This window comes from Ylistrum balloti, unplaced genomic scaffold, assembly GCF_031769215.1.
Source record: "Ylistrum balloti isolate Yb309-2 unplaced genomic scaffold, AGI_CSIRO_Ybal_v1 Utg370538, whole genome shotgun sequence".
Lineage (NCBI taxonomy): Eukaryota > Metazoa > Mollusca > Bivalvia > Pectinida > Pectinidae > Ylistrum > Ylistrum balloti.
This window is the reverse complement of record NW_026782342.1, coordinates 387,486-409,303: the sequence shown is the minus strand read 5'-3', so window position 1 is coordinate 409,303 and position 21,818 is coordinate 387,486. Positions and strand designations below refer to the sequence as shown.

Below are 21,818 nucleotides of genomic sequence, written 5' to 3'. Positions count from 1 at the left end.
TTCTATGTATAAGTTAGCCTATTACTACAGTTTTCTATGTATAAGTTAGCCGATTACTACAGTTTTCTATGTATATAGTTAGCCTATTACTACAGTTTTCTATGTATATAGTTAGCCTATTACTACAGTTTTCTATGTATAAGTTAGCCTACTACTACACTTTTCTATGTATATAGTTAGCCTATTACTACAGTTTTCTACCTATTACTACAGTTTTCTATGTATAAGTTAGCCTATTACTACAGTTTTCTATGTATAAGTTAGCCTATTACTACAGTTTTCTATGTATATAGTTAGCCTATTACTACAGTTTTCTATGTATATAGTTAGCCTATTACTACAGTTGTCTATGTATAAGTTAGCCTATTACTACAGTTTTTTGTGTATAAGTTAGCCTATTACTACAGTTTTCTATGTATAAGTTAGCCTATTACTACAGTTTTCTATGTATAAGTTAGCCGATTACTACAGTTTTCTATGTATATAGTTAGCCTATTACTACAGTTTTCTATGTATATAGTTAGCCTATTACTACAGTTTTCTATGTATATAGTTAGCCTATTACTACAGTTTTCTATGTATAAGTTAGCCTATTACTACAGTTTTCTATGTATAAGTTAGCCTATTACTACAGTTTTCTATGTATATAGTTAGCCTATTACTACAGTTTTCTATGTATAAGTTAGCCTATTACTACAGTTTTCTATGTATATAGTTAGCCTATTACTACAGGTTTCTATGTATATAGTTAGCCTATTACTACAGTTTTCTATGTATATAGTTAGCCTATTACTACAGTTTTCTATGTATAAGTTAGCCTATTACTACAGTTTTCTATGTATATAGTTAGCCTATTACTACAGTTTTCTATGTATATAGTTAGCCTATTACTACAGTTTTCTATGTATAAGTTAGCCTATTACTACAGTTTTTATGTATATAGTTAGCCTATTACTACAGTTTTCTATGTATAAGTTAGCCTATTACTACAGTTTTCTATGTATATAGTTAGCCTATTACTACAGTTTTCTATGTATAAGTTAGCCTATTACTACAGTTTTCTATGTATATAGTTAGCCTATTACTACAGTTTTCTATGTATATAGTTAGCCTATTACTACAGTTTTCTATGTATAAGTTAGCCTATTACTACATTTTTCTATATATAAGTTAGCCTATTGCTACAGTTTTCTATGTATATAGTTAGCCTATTACTACAGTTTTCTATGTATAAGTTAGCCTATTACTACAGTTTTCTATGTATAAGTTAGCCTATTACTACAGTTTTCTATGTATATAGTTAGCCTATTACTACAGTTTTCTATGTATATAAGTTAGCCTATTACTACAGTTTTCTATGTATATAGTTAGCCTATTACTACAGTTTTCTATGTATAAGCTAGCCTATTACTACAAGTATAATCTGATGTTGTAGTATATATTTACAATCTGGTGTTGTAGTATATATTTACAATCTAGTGTTGTAGTATATATTTACAATCTAGTGTCATAGTATATATTTACAATCTAGTGTTGTAGTATATATTTACAATCTGATGTTGTTATATATATATATATATATACAATCTATGTTGTAGTATATATATATACAATCTGATGTTGTAGTATATATTTACAATCTAGTGTTGTAGTATATATTTACAATCTGATGTTGTAGTATATATTTACAATCTATGTTGTAGTATATATTTACAATCTGATGTTGTAGTATATATTTACAATATATACTACCAACATCAGATTGTAAATATATTTACAATCTAGTGTTGTAGTATATATTTACAATCTGATGTTGTAGTATATATTTACAATCTGATGTTGTAGTATATATTTACAATCTGATGTTGTAGTATATATTTACAATCTATGTTGTAGTATATATTTACAATCTTGTTGTAGTATATATTTACAATCTGATGTTGTAGTATATATTTACAATCTGATGTTGTAGTATATATTTACAATCTGATGTTGTAGTATATATTTACAATATGTTGTTGTAGTATATATTTACAATCTAGTGTTGTAGGTATATATTTACAATCTGATGTTGTAGTATATATTTACAATCTAGTGTTGTAGTATATATTTACAATCTGTTGTTGTATATATTTATATATGTTGTACATATTTACATCTGATGTTGTAGTATATATTTACAATCTGATGTTGTAGTATATATTTACATATGTTGTAGTATATATTTACAATCTGATGTTGTAGTATATATGTTGTACATTTACAATCTGTGTTGTAGTATATATTTACAATCTGATGTTGTAGTATATATTTACAATCTGATGTTGTAGTATATATTTACAATCTGATGTTGTAGTATATATTTACAATCTATGTTGTAGTATATATTTACAATCTGATGTTGTAGTATATATTTACAATCTGATGTTGTAGTATATATTTACAATCTGTGTTGTATATATATTTACAATCTGATGTTGTAGTATATATTTACAATCTGATGTTGTAGTATATATTTACAATCTATGTTGTAGTATATATTTACAATCTGTATATATATTTACAATCTAGTGTTGTAGTATATATTTACAATCTAGTGTAGTAGTATATATTTACAATCTGATGTTGTAGTATATATTTACAATCTATGTTGTAGTATATATATTACAATCTAGTGTTGTAGTATATATTTACAATCTGATGTTGTAGTATATATTTACAATCTGATGTTGTAGTATATATTACAATCTGATGTTGTAGTATATATATTTACAATCTGATGTTGTAGTATATATTTACAATCTCATGTTGTAGTATATATTTACAATCTGATGTTGTAGTATATATCTACAATCTAGTGTTGAAGTATATATATACAATCTGATATTGTAGTATATATTTACAATCTGATGTTGTAGTATATATGTACAATCTGATGTTGTAGTATATATCTACAATCTGATGTTGTAGCATATATTTACAATCTAGTGTTGTAGTATATATGTACAATCTGGTGCTGTAGTATATATCTACAATCTAGTGTTGTAGTATATCTGTACAATCTAGTGTTGTAGTATATATTTACAATCTAGTGTTGTAGTATATATTGATAATCTGATGTTGTAGTATATATGTACAATCTGATGTTGTAGTATATATTTACAATCTGATGTTGTAGTATATATATACAATCTGATGTTGTAGTATATATTTACAATCTGATGTTGTAGTGTATATTTACAATCTGATGTTGTAGTATATATTTACAATCTGGTGTTGTAGTATATATTTACAATCTAGTGTTGTAGTATATATATTTACAATCTATGTTGTAGTATATATTTACAATCTGATGTTGTAGTATATATTTACAATCTGATGTTGTAGTATATATTTACAATCTGATGTTGTAGTATATATACAATATGTTGTAGTATATATTTACAATCTGATGTTGTAGTATATATTTACAATCTGATGTTGTAGTATATATTTACAATCTGATGTTGTAGTATATATTTACAATCTGATGTTGTAGTATATATTTACAATCTGATGTTGTAGTATATATTTACAATCTGATGTTGTAGTATATATTTACAATCTGATGTTGTAGTATATATTTACAATCTGATGTTGTAGTATATATGTACAATCTGATGTTGTAGTATATATTTACAATCTGGTTTTGTAGAATATATTTACAATCTAGTGTTGTAGTATATATTTATAATCTGGTGTTGTAGTATATATTTACAATCTGATGTTGTAGTACATATTGACAATCTGATGTTGTAGTATATATTTACAATCTGATGTTGTAGTATATATTTACAATCTGATGTTGTAGTATATATGTACAATCTAGTGTTGTAGTATATATTTACAATCTAGTGTTGTAGTATATATTTACAATCTAGTGTTGTAGTATATATTACAATCTGATGTTGTAGTATATATTTACAATCTGATGTTGTAGTATATATTTACAATCTAGTGTTGAGGTATATATTTACAATCTGATGTTGTAGTATATATTAACAATCTGATGTTGTAGTATATATTTACAATCTGATGTTGTAGTATATATTTACAATCTGATGTTGTAGTATATATTTACAATCTGATGTTGTAGTATATATATTACAATCTGATGTTGTAGTATATATTTACAATCTGATGTTGTAGTATATATTTACAATCTGATGTTGTAGTATATATGCACAATCTAGTGTTGTAGTATATATTTACAATCTGATGTTGTAATATATATTTACAATCTGATGTTGTATATATGTACAATCTGGTGTTGTAGTATATATTTGCAAGCTGATGTTGTAGTATATATTTACAATCTGATGTTGTAGTATATATTTACAATCTAGTGTTGTAGTATATATTTACAATCTGATGTTGTAGTATATATTTACAATCTAGTGTTGTAGTATATATTTACAATCTGATGTTGTAGTATATATTTACAATCTGATGTTGTAGTATATATTTACAATCTATGTTGTAGTATATATTTACAATCTGATGTTGTAGTATATATTAACAATCTGATGTTGTAGTATATATTTACAATCTGATGTTGTAGTATATATTTACAATCTAGTGTTGTAGTATATATTAACAATCTGATGTTGTAGTATATATTGATTATCTGATGTTTTAGTATATATGTATAATCTGATGTTGTAGTATATATTTACAATCTGATGTTGTAGTATATATTTACAATCTGATGTTGTAGTATATATTTACAATCTGATGTTGTAGTATATATTTACATATTTATCTGATGTTGTAGTATATATTTACAATCTGATGTTGTAGTATATATTTACAATCTGATGTTGTAGTATATATTTACAATCTGATGTTGTAGTATATATTTACAATCTATATATATATTTACAATCTGATGTTGTAGTATATATTTACAATCTGATGTTGTAGTATATATTTACAATCTGATGTTGTAGTATATATTTACAATCTGATGTTGTAGTATATATTTACAATCTGATGTTGTAGTATATATTTACAATCTGATGTTGTAGTGTATATTTACAATCTGATGTTGCATGTATTTACAATCTGATGTTGTAGTATATATCTACAATCTGATGTTGTAGTATATATGTACAATCTAGTGTTGTAGTATATATTTACAATCTGAGTGTTGTAGTATATATTTACAATCTGATGTTGTAGTATATATGTACAATCTGATGTTGTAGTATATATTTACAATCTGGTGTTGTAGTATATATTTACAATCTAGTGTTGTAGTATATATTTACAATCTGATGTTGTAGTATATATTTACAATCTGATGTTGTAGTATATATTTACAATCTGATCTGGCAGTATATATTTACAATCTGATGTTGTAGTATATATGTACAATCTGATGTTGTAGTATATATTTACAATCTGATGTTGTAGTATATATTTACAATCTAGTGTTGTAGTATATATTTACAATCTAGTGTTGCAGTATATATTTACAATCTGATGTTGTAGTATATATTTACAATCTGATGTTGTAGTATATATTTACAATCTGATGTTGTAGTATATATTTACAATCTAGTGTTGCAGTATATATTTACAATCTAGTGTTGTAGTATATATCTACAATCTAATGTTGTAGTATATATTGACAATCTAGTGTTGTAGTATATATTTACAATCTAGTGTTGCAGTATATATTTACAATCTGATGTTGTAGTATATATTTACAATCTGATGTTGTAGTATATATCTACAATCTGATGTTGTAGTATATATCTACAATCTGATGTATATATTTACAATCTGATGTTGTAGTATATATCAACAATCTGATGTTGTAGTACATATTTACAATCTGATGTTATAGTATGTAACTACAATCTGATGTTGTAGTATATATTTACAATGTGATGTTGTAGTATATATTTACAATCTGATGTTGTAGTATATATTTACAATCTAGTGTTGTAGTATATATTTACAATCTAGTGTTGTAGTATATATTTACAATCTAGTGTTGTAGTATATATTTACAATCTGATGTTGTAGTATATATGTACAATCTGATGTTGTAGTATATATCTACAATCTGATGTTGTAGTATATATTTACAATCTGATGTTGTAGTATATATTTACAATCTAGTGTTGTAGTATATATTTACAATCTGGTGTTGTAGTATATATTTACAATCTAGTGTTGTAGTATATATTTACAATCTGGTGTTGTAGTATATATTTACAATCTGATGGTCTAGTATATATTTACAATCTGATGTTGTAGTATATATTTACAATCTGATGTTGTAGTATATATTTACAATCTGATGTTGTAGTATATATTTACAATCTGATGTTGTAGTATATATTTACAATCTGATGTTGTAGTATATATTTACAATCTGATGTTGTAGTATATATTTACAATCTGATGTTGTAGTATATATTTACAATCTGATGTTGTAGTATATATTTACAATCTGATGTTGTAGTATATATTTACAATCTGTGTTGTATATATTTACAATCTATGTTGTAGTATATATTTACAATCTGATGTTGTAGTATATATTTACAATCTGATGTTGTAGTATATATTTACAATCTGATGTTGTAGTATATATTTACAATCTGATGTTGTAGTATATATATACAATCTGATGTTGTAGTATATATTTACAATCTGATGTTGTACTATATATGTACAATCTAGTGTTGTAGTATACATTTACAATCTGATGTTGCAGTATATATTTACAATCTGATGTTGTAGTATATATGTACAATCTAGTGTTGTAGTATATATTTACAATCTGATGTAGTATATATGTACAATCTAGTGTTGTACTATATATTTACAATCTGATGTTGTAGTATATATTTACAATCTGATGTTGTAGTATATATATACAATCTAGTGTTGTAGTATATATTTACAATCTATATATATTACAATCTGATGTTGTAGTATATATTTACAATCTAGTGTTGTAGTATATATTTACAATCTGATGTTGTATATATTTACAATCTGATGTTGTAGTATATATTTACAATCTGATGTTGCATGTATTTACAATCTGATGTTGTAGTATATATCTACAATCTGTGTTGTAGTATATATTTACAATCTGATGTTGTAGTATATATTTACAATCTATGTTGTAGTATATATTGCCAATCTGATGTTGTAGTATATATTAACAATCTGATGTTGTAGTATATATCTACAATCTGATGTTGTAGTATATATTTACAATCTGATGTTGTAGTATATATTTACAATCTGATGTTGTAGTATATATTTACAATCTAGTGTTGTAGTATATATTTACAATCTGATGTGGTCGTATATATTTACAATCTGATGTTGTAGTATATATTTAAAATCTGATGTTGTAGTATATATTTACAATCTAGTGTTGTAGTATATATTTACAATCTAGTATATATTTACAATCTGGTGTTGTAGTATATATTTACAATCTGATATTGTAGTATATATTTACAATCTGGTGTTGTAGTATATATTTACAATCTGATGTTGTAGTATATATTTACGATCTGATGTTGTAGTATATATTTACAATCTGATGTTGTAGTATATATTTACAATCTGTTGTTGTAGTATATATTTACAATCTGATGTTGTAGTATATATTTACAATCTGATGTTGTAGTATATATTTACAATCTGATGTTGTAGTATATATGTACAATCTAGTGTTGTAGTATATATTTACAATCTAGTGTTGTAGTATATATTTACAATCTGGTGTTGTAGTATATATGTACAATCTAGTGTTGTAGTAAATATTTACAATCTGATGTTGTTGTATATGTATTTACTATCTGATGTTGTAGTATATATTTACAATCTGATGTTGTAGTATATATTTACAATCTAGAGTTGTAGTATATATTTACACTCTGATGTAGTATATATTTACAATCTGATGTTGTAGTATATATTTACAATCTGGTGTTGTAGTATATATTTACGATCTGATGTTGTAGTATATATTTACAATCTAGTGTTGTAGTATATATTTACAATCTAGTGTTGTAGTATATATTTACAATCTGATGTTGTAGTATATATTTACAATCTGATGTTGTAGTATATATTTACGATCTGATGTTGTAGTATATATTTACAATCTGATTTTGTAGTATATATTTACAATCTGATGTAGTATATATTGACAATCTGATGTTGTAGTATATATCTACAATCTGATGTTGTAGTATATATTTGCAATCTGATGTTGTAGTATATATTTTACAATCTGATGTTGTAGTATATATTTACAATCTAGTGTAGTAGTATATATCTACAATCTAATGTTGTAGTATATATGTACAATCTAGTGTTGTAGTATATATTTACAATCTAGTGTTGTAGTATATATTTACAATCTGATGTTGTAGTATATATGTACAACCTGATGTTGTAGTATATATTTACAATCTGATGTTGTAGTATATATTTACAATCTGATGTTGTAGTATATATTTACAATCTGATGTTGTAGTATATATTTACAATCTGATGTTGTAGTATATATTTACAATCTGATGTTGTAGTATATATTTACAATCTGATGTTGTAGTATATATTTACAATCTGATGTTGTAGTATATATTTACAATCTAGTGTTGTAGTATATATTTACAATCTGATGTTGTAGTATATATTTACAATCTGGTGTTGTAGTATATATTTACAATCTGATGTTGTAGTATATATTTACAATCTGGTGTTGTAGTATATATTTACAATCTAGTGTTGTAGTATATCTGTACTATCTAGTGTTGTAGTATATATTTACAATCTAGTGTTGTAGTATATATTTACAATCTGATGTTGTAGTATATATTTACAATATGATGTTGTAGTATATATTTACAATCTGATGTTGTATATATTTACAATCTGATGTTGTAGTATATATTTACAATCTGATGTTGCATGTATTTACAATCTGATGTTGTAGTATATATTTACAATCTGATGTTGTAGTATATATTTACAATCTGGTGTTGTAGTATATATTTACAATCTAGTGTTGTAGTATATATTTACAATCTGACGTTGTAGTATATATTTAGAATCTAGTGTTGTAGTATATATTAACAATCTGATGTTGTAGTATATATTTACAATCTGATGTTGTAGTATATATGTACAATCTACAGTATATACTTACAATCTAGTGTTGAAGTATATCTGTACAATCTAGTGTTGTAGTATATATTGACAATCTAGTGTGGTAGTATATATTTACAATCTGATGTTGTAGTATATATGTACAATCTGATGTTGTAGTATATATTTACAATCTGATGTTGTAGTATATATTTACAATCTGATGTTGTAGTATATATTTACAATCTGATGTTGTAGTATATATTTAAATTCTGATGTTGTAGTATATATTTACAATCTAGTGTTGAGGTATATATTTACAATCTGATGTTGTAGTATATATTAACAATCTGATGTTGTAGTATATATTTACAATCTGATGTTGTAGTATATATTACAATCTGATGTTGTAGTATATATTTACAATCTGATGTTGCATGTATTTACAATCTGATGTTGTAGTATATATTTACAATCTAGTGTTGAGGTATATATTTACAATCTGATGTTGTAGTATATATTTACAATCTGATGTTGTAGTATATATGTACAATCTAGTGTTGTAGTATATATTTACAATCTGATGTTGCAGTATATATTCACAATCTGATGTTGTAGTATATATTTACAATCTAGTGTTGAGGTATATATTTACAATCTGATGTTGTAGTATATATTAACAATCTGATGTTGTAGTATATATTTACAATCTGATGTTGTAGTATATATGTACAATCTAGTGTTGTAGTATATATTTAAAATCTAGTGTTGTAGTATATATTTACAATCTAGTGTTGTAGTATATATGTACAATCTGATGTTGTAGTATATATTTACAATCTGATGTTGTAGTATATATTTACAATCTGATGTTGTAGTATATATTTACAATCTGATGTTGTAGTATATATCTACAATCTGATGTTGTAGTATATATTTACAATCTGATGTTGTAGTATATATTTACAATCTGATGTTGTAGTATATATTTACAATCTGATGTTGTAGTATATATTGACAATCTGATGTTGTAGTATATATTTACAATCTGATGTTGTAGTATATATTTACAATCTGATGTTGTAGTATATATTTACAATCTGTGTTGTAGTATATATTTACAATCTGATGTTGTAGTATATATTTACAATCTGATGTTGTAGTATATATTTACAATCTGATGTTGTAGTATATATTTACAATCTGATGTTGTAGTATATATTTACAATCTGATGTTGTAGTATATATTTACAATCTGATGTTGTAGTATATATTTACAATCTGATGTTGTAGTATATATTTACAATCTGATGTTGTAGTATATATTTACAATCTGATGTTGTAGTATATATTTACAATCTGATGTTGTAGTATATATTTACAATCTGATGTTGTAGTATATATTTACAATCTGATGTTGTAGTATATATTTACAATCTGATGTTGTAGTATATATTTACAATCTGATGTTGTAGTATATATTTACAATCTGATGTTGTAGTATATTTATATTTACAATATTTACAATCTATGTTATATATTTACAATCTATATATATATTTACAATCTGATGTTGTAGTATATATTTACAATCTGATGTTGTAGTATATATTTACAATCTGATGTTGTAGTATATATTTACAATCTGATGTTGTAGTATATATTTACAATCTGATGTTGTAGTATATATTTACAATCTGATGTTGTAGTATATATTTACAATCTGTGTTGTAGTATATATTTACAATCTGATGTTGTAGTATATATTTACAATCTGATGTTGTAGTATATATTTACAATCTGATCTTGTTGTATATATATTACAATCTGATGTTGTAGTATATATTTACAATCTGATGTTGTAGTATATATTTACAATCTGATGTTGTAGTATATATATTTACAATCTGATGTTGTAGTATATATTTACAATCTGTGTTGTAGTATATATTTACAATCTGATGTTGTAGTATATATTTACAATCTGATGTTGTAGTATATATTTACAATCTGATGTTGTAGTATATATTTACAATCTGATGTTGTAGTATATATTTACAATCTGATGTTGTAGTATATATTTACAATCTAGTGTTGTAGTATATATTTACAATCTGGTGTTGTAGTATATATGTACAACCTGATGTTGTAGTATATATTTACAATCTGATGTTGTATATATTTACAATCTGATGTTGTAGTATATATTGATTATCTGATGTTTTAGTACATATGTATAATCTAGTGTTGTAGTATATCTAGTGTTGTAGTATATATTTACAATCTGATGTTGTAGTATATATTTACAATCTGTGTTGTATATATATTTACAATCTGATGTTGTAGTATATATTTACAATCTGATGTTGTAGTATATATTTACAATCTGATGTTGTAGTATATATTTACAATCTGATGTTGTAGTATATATTTACAATCTGATGTTGTAGTATATATTTACAATCTAGTGTTGAGGTATATATTTACAATCTGATGTTGTAGTATATATTAACAATCTGATGTTGTAGTATATATTTACAATCTGATGTTGTAGTATATATTTACAATCTGTGTTGTAGTATATATTTACAATCTGATGTTGTAGTATATATTTACAATCTGATGTTGTAGTATATATTTACAATCTGATGTTGTAGTATATATTTACAATCTGTAGTATATATTTACAATCTGTGTTGTAGTATATATTTACAATCTGATGTTGTAGTATATATTTACAATCTGGTGTTGTACTATATATCTACAATCTGATGTTGTAGTATATATTTACAATCTAGTGTTGTAGTATATATTTACAATCTGATGTTGTAGTATATATGTACAATCTGATGTTGTAGTATATATTTACAATCTGATGTTGTAGTATATATTTACAATCTGATGTTGTAGTATATATTTACAATCTGATGTTGTAGTATATATTTACAATCTGATGTTGTAGTATATATTGACAATCTGATGTTGTAGTATATATGTAGAATCTGATGTTGTAGTATATATCTACAATCTGATGTTGTAGTATATATTTACAATCTGATGTTGTAGTATATATTTACAATCTGATGTTGTAGTACAATCTGATGTTGTAGTATATATTTACAATCTGATGTTGTAGTATATATTTACAATCTGTTGTTGTAGTATATATTTACAATCTGATGTTGTAGTATATATTTACAATCTTGTGTTGTAGTATATATTTACAATCTGATGTTGTAGTATATATTTACAATCTGATGTTGTAGTATATATTTACAATCTAGTGTTGTAGTATATATTTACAATCTGGTGTTGTAGTATATATGTACAATCTAGTGTTGTAGTATATATTTACAATCTGATGTTGTAGTATATATTTACAATCTGATGTTGTAGTATATATTTACAATCTGATGTTGTAGTATATATTTACAATCTGATGTTGGAGAATATATTAACAATCTGATGTTGTAGTATATATTTAAATTCTGATGTTGTAGTATATATTTACAATATATGTTGTAGTATATATTTACAATCTGATGTTGTAGTATATATTAACAATCTAATGTTGTAGTATATATTTACAATCTGATTTTGTAGTACATATTGACAATCTGATGTTGTAGTATATATTTACAATCTGATGTTGTAGTATATATTTACAACCTAGTGTTGTAGTATATATTTACAATCTGATGTTGTAGTATATATTGCCAATCTGATGTTGTAGTATATATTTACAATCTGATGTTGTAGTATATATTTATAATCTGATGTTGTAGTATATATACAATCTGATGTTGTAGTATATATTTACAATCTGATCTGATGTTGTAGTATATATTTACAATCTGATTTTGTAGTATATATTTACAATCTGATGTTGTAGTATATATTGACAATCTGATGTTGTAGTATATATCTACAATCTGATGTTGTAGTATATATTTACAATCTGATGTTGTAGTATATATTTACAATATGATGTTGTAGTATATATTTACAATCTAGTGTTGTAATATATATGTACAATCTGATGTTGTAGTATATATTTACAATCTGGTGTTGTAGTATATATTTACAATCTGGTGTTGTAGTATATATGTACAATCTAGTGTTGTAGTATATATTTACAATCTGATGTTGTAGTATATATTTATAATCTGATGTTGTAGTATATATGTAAAATCTAGTGTTCTAGTATATATTTACATATTTATCTGATGTTGTAGTATATATTTACAATCTGATGTTGTAGTATATATTTACAATCTGATGTTGTAGTATATATTTACAATCTGTGTTGTAGTATATATTTACAATCTGATGTTGTAGTATATATTTACAATCTGATGTTGTAGTATATATTGTACAATCTGAATGTTGTAGTATATATTTACAATCTGATGTTGTAGTATATATCTACAATCTAGTGTTGAAGTATATATATACAATCTGATTTTGTATATATTTACAATATGATGTTGTAGTATATATTTACAATCTGATGTTGTACTATATATTTACAATCTGATGTTGTAGTATATATCTACAATCTGATGTTGTAGTATATATTTACAATCTGATTTTGTAGTATATATTTACAATCTCATGTTGTAGTATATATTTACAATCTGATGTTGTAGTATATATCTACAATCTAGTGTTAAAGTATATATTTACAATCTGATGTTGTAGTATATATTTACAATCTGTGTTGTATATATATTACAATCTGATGTTGTAGTATATATTGACAATCTAGTGTTGTAGTATATATTTACAATCTAGTGTTGTAGTATATATTTACAATCTAGTGTTGTAGTATATATTTACAATCTGGTTTTGTAGAATATATTTACAATCTAGTGTTGTAGTATATATGTACAATCTGGTGTTGTAGTATATATTTACAATCTAGTGTTGTAGTATATATTTACAATCTGATGTTGTAGTATATATTTACAATCTGATGTTGTAGTATATATTTACAATCTAGTGTTGTAAATATTTACAATATAGTGTTGTAGTATATATTTACAATCTGATGTTGTAGTATATATTTACAATCTGGTGTTGTAGTATATATTTACAATCTGATGTTGTAGTATATATTTACAATCTGGTGTTGTAGTATATATTTACAATCTGATGTTGTAGTATATATTTACAATCTGATGTTGTAGTATATATTTACAATCTGATGTTGTAGTATATATTTACAATCTGATGTAGTATATATGTACAATCTAGTGTTGTAGTATATATTTACAATCTGATGTTGTAATATATATTTACAATCTGATGTTTTAGTATATATTTACAATCTGATGTTGTATTTGTATATATTTACAATCTGATGTTGTAGTATATATGTATTTTGTATAGTTACCTGGTCTAAATACTTATTTTGGTTACCTGTATTTTGTATAGTTACCTGGTCTAAATACTTGTCTGTATTTTGTAGTTACCTGGCCTGTATTTTGTTAGTTACCTGGTCTAAATACTTGGCCTTGGTTACCTGGCCTGTATTTTGTATAGTTACCTGGTCTAAATACTTGGCCTGTATTTTGTATAGTTACCTGGCCTGTATTTTGTTTAGTTACCTGGTCTAAATACTTGGCCTGTATTTTGTATAGTTACCTGGTCTAAATACTTGGTCTGTATTTTGTATAGTTACCTGGCCTGTATTTTGTATAGTTACCTGATCTAAATACTTGGTCTGTATTTTGTATAGTTACCTGGTCTAAATACTTGGTCTCTATTTTGTTTAGTTACCTGGTCTGTATTTTGTTTAGTTACCTGATCTAAATACTTGGTCTGTATTTTGTATAGTTACCTGGTCTAAATACTTGGTCTGTATTTTGTTTAGTTACCTGGTCTGTATTTTGTATAGTTACCTGGTCTAAATACTTGGCCTGTATTTTGTTTAGTTACCTGGTCTGTATTTTGTTTAGTTACCTGGTCTAAATACTTGGCCTGTATTTTGTATAGTTACCTGGTCTAAATACTTGGCCTGTATTTTGTTTAGTTACCTGGTCTGTATTTTGTTTAGTTACCTGGTCTAAATACTTGGCCTGTATTTTGTTTAGTTACCTGGTCTGTATTTTGTTTAGTTACCTGGTCTAAATACTTGGCCTGTATTTTGTTTAGTTACCTGGTCTAAATACTTGGCCTGTATTTTGTATAGTTACCTGGTCTAAATACTTGGCCTGTATTTTGTATAGTTACCTGGTCTAAATACTTGGCCTGTATTTTGTATAGTTACCTGGCCTGTATTTTGTATAGTTACCTGATCTAAATACTTGGTCTGTATTTTGTATAGTTACCTGGCCTGTATTTTGTATAGTTACCTGGTCTAAATACGTGGCCTGTATTTTGTATAGTTACCTGGTCTAAATATCTGGTCTGTATTTTGTTTAGTTACCTGGTCTAAATACTTGGCCTGTATTTTGTTTAGTAACCTGATCTAAAGACTTGGTCTGTATTTTGTATAGTTACCTGGCCTGTATTTTGTATAGTTACCTGATCTAAATACTTGGTCTGTATTTTGTATAGTTACCTGATCTAAATACTTGGTCTGTATTTTGTATAGTTACCTGGCCTGTATTTTGTATAGTTACCTGATCTAAATACTTGGTCTGTATTTTGTATAGTTACCTGGTCTAAATACTTGGTCTCTATTTTGTTTAGTTACCTGGTCTGTATTTTGTTTAGTTACCTGGTCTGTATTTTGTTTAGTTACCTGGTCTAAATACTTGGCCTGTATTTTGTTTAGTTACCTGGTCTGTATTTTGTTTAGTTACCTGGTCTAAATACTTGGCCTGTATTTTGTATAGTTACCTGGTCTAAATACTTGGTCTGTATTTTGTTTAGTTACCTGGCCTGTATTTTGTATAGTTACCTGGTCTAAATACTTGGCCTGTATTTTGTATAGTTACCTGGTCTAAATATCTGGTCTGTATTTTGTTTAGTTACCTGGTCTAAATACTTGGCCTGTATTTTGTTTAGTAACCTGATCTAAAGACTTGGTCTGTATTTTGTATAGTTACCTGGCCTGTATTTCGTATAGTTACCTGGTCTAAATACTTGGTCTGTATTTTGTATAGTTACCTGATCTAAATACTTGGTCTGTATTTTGTATAGTTACCTGGCCTGTATTTTGTATAGTTACCTGATCTAAATACTTGGTCTGTATTTTGTATAGTTACCTGGTCTAAATACTTGGTCTCTATTTTGTTTAGTTACCTGGTCTGTATTTTGTTTAGTTACCTGGTCTGTATTTTGTTTAGTTACCTGGTCTATATACTTGGCCTGTATTTTGTTTAGTTACCTGGTCTGTATTTTGTTTAGTTACCTGGTCTAAATACTTGGCCTGTATTTTGTTTAGTTACCTGGTCTAAATACTTGGCCTGTATTTTGTTTAGTTACCTGGTCTGTATTTTGTTTAGTTACCTGGTCTAAATACTTGGTCTGTATTTTGTTTAGTTACCTGGTCTGTATTTTGTTTAGTTACCTGGTCTAAATACTTGGCCTGTATTTTGTGCCGAGCCTTGCACATTTTACATGGTTCTTGCCCTTTCTTCAGGAATAGGAGTTGGTTGACAACAACATTGTGGGTATCTATACCGTACCGCGTCAATTCTTGTACCAGTCTTTCTGTTTCGTACAGAGACAGAAATTCTGCTATACACACACAAACAAATGTTGTCTCGTCCTGGAAAAGAAATTTTTAAAACATGTCAATATACAAGAAATGTAATGACATCAATTAACATCACCTTATATTTCAAAGATTCTGTCACTTTTGTGATCAATATTTGACTGAATTTTTAAGTTATAGACACAACAGGTAAAAAGTACTTCATGAATAACAAATAGTTGGTATATCTAATGCTTTGTATCTATAGATTCTGCCTTAATTTCAAACATTAAGATGATTGAGACAGAGAAATACAATGACCAATCTCTAAATTATTTTCAACTTCATTGCTAAAATAAAACTTGCCCAACAACGGAAAGTTCAAGTCCCATGAGTACACGACTCAAGACTCGCATGCAGGTTATCGTTGATGGTCAGAAAGAAAGAGTGAACAAAATTAAAGTTTCTGTAAGGACAAAGAGTACTCACTGCATTTTTAAATTGAGCATTGACGTGTCTGATGGTAGTCAACATGTCCTGCAGTTTGGTAGACATATCGTCTGCGTTCATGTCCTGCATTCCTATCATACCAGCCATCTATTTAAGTAAGGGAGACAACCATGATAAAACATGTTTCTTGTTTCAGAATATTAGGACATTTGAGATCAGAAACCATCAATATTATGTATTACTTCAGAATACATCAATCAACATTTCAAGAATAATTAATGATTGATTGGTAACCTTCTGATCATCACAGTGGAATATATTGACTAACAAGAGATCCTAGAGGGATCTTGGTGCCCACCATTCTTTGATCTTTATACACTCTTCGGAAGTTGGATTTTTCCCCTTCTTATTTCTTCTCTTCTCTGCTTTTGCTCCTAATGATAACACTTTTGAACATTCCCTTGCTGAAATAGCGATAATAATCTTTACCTTCCAAATCCAAACTGGCCATCTGGAAGCCATTTTGTTTCTCCTGATCAGTCCCAAAATCAAACTAACAAAAGTAGAAACCAAAGGGAACATATGTATGAAATCTGAGAGATATTCATTCAGTACTTCTGAAGAAATAGCAATAATAATCTTTACTAGGTAAAATCCAAGATGGCTGCCTGTTGGCCTTTTTTTTTTCTGATCACTTCCAAACTCAAACTGGTACAACAAGGTACATAAAGGAACCTATACAAGAAATTTGAGAAAGATCTTGAGAGAAGTTCTCCAGAAATATGTAACAAAATAGGGTTAAGATATATTGTTACAAAATGTGGTTTCGATATTAGTGTAAATCAGATACATAAGCCAGTAATCTTTGACTGACTGACTGATTAATTTTATCAATACGTAATATCGGGTAGACTGGGTGGGAATTATGAATGCACACCAATATTTCCTAACTGTATTTACAGTGGACAGCACTGATATCTTCTGATCCTTTTAATCTATTCTATCGACAAATTCAGCTATCTTTATGACGGCAGTCTGCCTTTGAAAATGCCCACCATGCAATAGATTAAACTCTGACACATGCAATTCTCCACCCTGTCCACCCTGATATGAAATTCAACCAATGGGGCATAAGATCGTGGCATTTCCATGAGAAGATCTGATAGAATTGGGATAAAAGGAAGGGAGTTTTGGGGTGGGGGAGAGCGAGGAGACAGAGCCCTATAGACAGAGCCCTAGTAAGAGAGCCCTATGGACAGAGCCCTATAGACAGAGCCCTAGTAAGAGAGCCCTATGGACAGAGCCCTATAGACTAGCCCCATGGACAGACGAGAAGATAGCTCAGAGCCCTATGGACAGTTCTAAATGAGACACAAGGTGAAGTACTAGTATGAGTATATGAACTCTGTACGTTGATGAGATGTTGCTTTTGTACATGTAACATTATTATCATTCCACGTGATAAACATGGCTATTACCAACAAGCATGTGTGTTTACGGCTACTGTCTTACAAATAGTGATATCAAACTTTCAACATCAAAATTCAAGATGGCTGCTTGCAGGCCATTTTGTCTTTCTGATTAGTCATAAAATTACATGGGCACAACTAGAGACCAAGGGGAACCTACATATGAAATTTGAGAGAGATCTATCAAGCACTTTTCAAGAAATAGAGATAAAAAATCCATTGAAAAAATCCAATATGGTTGCTTGTTGGCAATTTTGTTTTTTTTTATCAGTTCCAAACTCAAACTGGTACAACAAGGGACCTAAAGGAACCTATATATGCAGTTTGAGAAAGATGCATCCACTCCTTCTTAAGAAATAGCGATAACAAAAATTGTTTACAGACAGACGGACAAACTGATGGACAGACAACGGACAGACTGATGACAGACCACGGATGCAGTGATTTGAATAGCCCACCATCTGATGATGGTTGGCTAAGAAACATAAAACAACATCAGAAAATATGAACATGTCAAAATAATCATCAATAAAATTCAAAATCTTCTAAGCCTCTGATTGGTTACATTGGATGACTGGTTGGTTGGTGGTAGATTCTCGCTTCAATGACTCTGCCTATCACTGGGCATTATTTCATCAACAAACATATACATCCTGGTGATAAATGGATGCCATCCATAGCTGTAGACCCAAACCAATTCTTGATGAGGACATGTAGGCCATGAAGAAAATGAGAAACTCTAATTCTGTATTTACAAACAAATTGTATGATGTTTAATCTACGGACCAGAAGAGCAGCCTCGTGCAACCCAACAAACAAGCAACTTTCGTGACTGAATATTCACATGAATGGTAATAAGGGGATAAAAAGAAACTATTGCTTGGAAACTAGACTGTGACTGTCATTCTATTTTTAGTAGCATGTCGCAAGACCTTTGATTTACAGCCTTGAAAGCAAAACTGACAACCAGATTGATTTTACGAACAGTCTTATTCTGACAAGATTTCTCTCCTTATGTCCATATTAACTTGTTTCACTTCATAAGGTGTTGCTCACCTGTGATATAAATGGTCCCACTTGGTTTTTAAGTCGGAGGATCTTGCCGAGCCCCTTTTCAATGACGGATGGAAATGACAGAAGACGTAGCGTGTGACCAGTGGGAGCAGTGTCAAACACTACACATGAAAAATTCATTCCATTCACCAGTCTGAAAACAGAGTTCATAAAATGTCAACTTTGATCAACAAATATATACCTTTAACATATCGACCATTAATATGGAATATTGGTATCAACTTCAGAGCACTCATCAATCTTTCTTATCATCATATGACAAATCAATCCAACAGCTTTGTGAGAAACACAAACCTGCCCTGGGTAGGGAATGACACATCACAGATCTTCATCTGAGACACACAAACCTTTCCTGGGTAGGGATCGACACACACACACATCTCAGATCTTCACTTGAGACACACAAACCTTCCCTGGGTAGAGATTGACACACACACACATCTCAGATCTTCACTTGAGACACACAAACCTTTCCTGGGTAGGGATTGAAACACACACATCTCAGATCTTCACCTGAGACACACAAACCTTCCCTGGGTAGGGATGGACACACACACATCTCAGATCTTCACCTGAGGCACACAAACCTTCCCTTGGTAGGGATTGACACACACACCTCAGACCTTCACCTGAGACACACAAACCTTCCCTGGGTAGGGATTGACACACACACCTCAGAACTTCACTTGAGACACACAAACCTTCCCTGGGTAGGGATCGACACACACACATCTCAGATCTTCACCTGAGACACACAAACCTTCCCTTGGTAGAGATGGAAACACACACCTTAGATCTTCACCTGAGAAACGCAAACCTTTACTACGTAGAGATGGAAACACACACATCTCAGATCTTCACTTGAGACACACAAACCTTCCCTGGGTAGGGATTGACACACACACACCTCAGATCTTCACCTGAGACACACAAACCTTCCCTTGGTAGAGATGGAAACACACACCTTAGATCTTCACCTGAGAAACACAAACCTTCCCTTGGTAGAGATGGAAACACACACCTTAGCTCTTCACCTGAGAAACACAAACCTTTACTACATAGAGATGGAAACACACACATCTCAGATCTTCACCTGAGACACACAAACCTTCCCTGGGTAGGGATTGACAAACACACCTCAGATCTTCACTTGAGACACACAAACCTTCCCTGGGTAGGGATTGACACACACACCTCAGATCTTCACTTGAGACATACAAACCTTCCCTGGGTAGCGATTGACACACACACACACATCTCAGATCTTCACTTAAGACACACAAACCTTTCCTGGGTAGGGATTGACACACACACACCTCAGATCTTCACCTGAGACACACAAACCTTCCCTGGGTAGGGATTGATACACACATCTCAGATCTTCACCTGAGACACACAAACCTTCCCTGGATAGGGATGGAAACACACACACATCTCAGATCTTCACCTGAGAAACACAAACCTTCCCTGGGTAGGGATTGACACACACACATCTCAGATCTTCACCTGAGACACACAAACCTTCCCTGGGTAGGGATTGAAACACACACCTCAGACCTTCACCTGAGACAAACAAACCTGCTCTGGGTAGGGATTGACACACACACCTCAGATCTTCACTTGAGACACCCAAACCTTCCCTGGGTAGGGATTGAAACACACACCTCAGACGTTCACCTGAGACAAACAAACCTGCTCTGGGTAGGGATTGACACACACACCTCAGATCTTCACTTGAGACACACAAACCTTCCCTGGGTAGGGATTGACACACACACACCTCAGACCTTCACCTGAGACAAACAAACCTGCTCTGGGTAGGGATTGACACACACACCTCAGATCTTCACTTGAGACACACAAACCTTCCCTGGGTAGGGATTGACACACACCTCAGATCTTCACTTGAGACACACAAACCTTCCCTGGGTAGGGATTGACACACACACACATCTCAGATCTTCACTTAAGACACACAAACCTTTCCTGGGTAGGGATTGACACACACA

General features: G+C 28.9%; 1 protein-coding gene across 1 annotated transcript in view; it reads right to left on the bottom strand.

The window, feature by feature from the left end:
* LOC132555997 (ATPase ASNA1 homolog) overlaps positions 1-21,818 on the bottom strand; it is a 46,498-nt gene that overhangs the window by 3,966 nt on the left and 20,714 nt on the right. The window contains exons 5-7 of the mRNA XM_060220386.1: positions 19,792-19,942; positions 17,306-17,413; positions 16,691-16,891 (exon numbers count right to left, since the gene is read on the bottom strand). Of these exons, the coding sequence (XP_060076369.1) occupies positions 16,691-16,891; positions 17,306-17,413; positions 19,792-19,942 (460 nt within the window). The remainder of the gene's footprint in view (positions 1-16,690; positions 16,892-17,305; positions 17,414-19,791; positions 19,943-21,818) is intronic.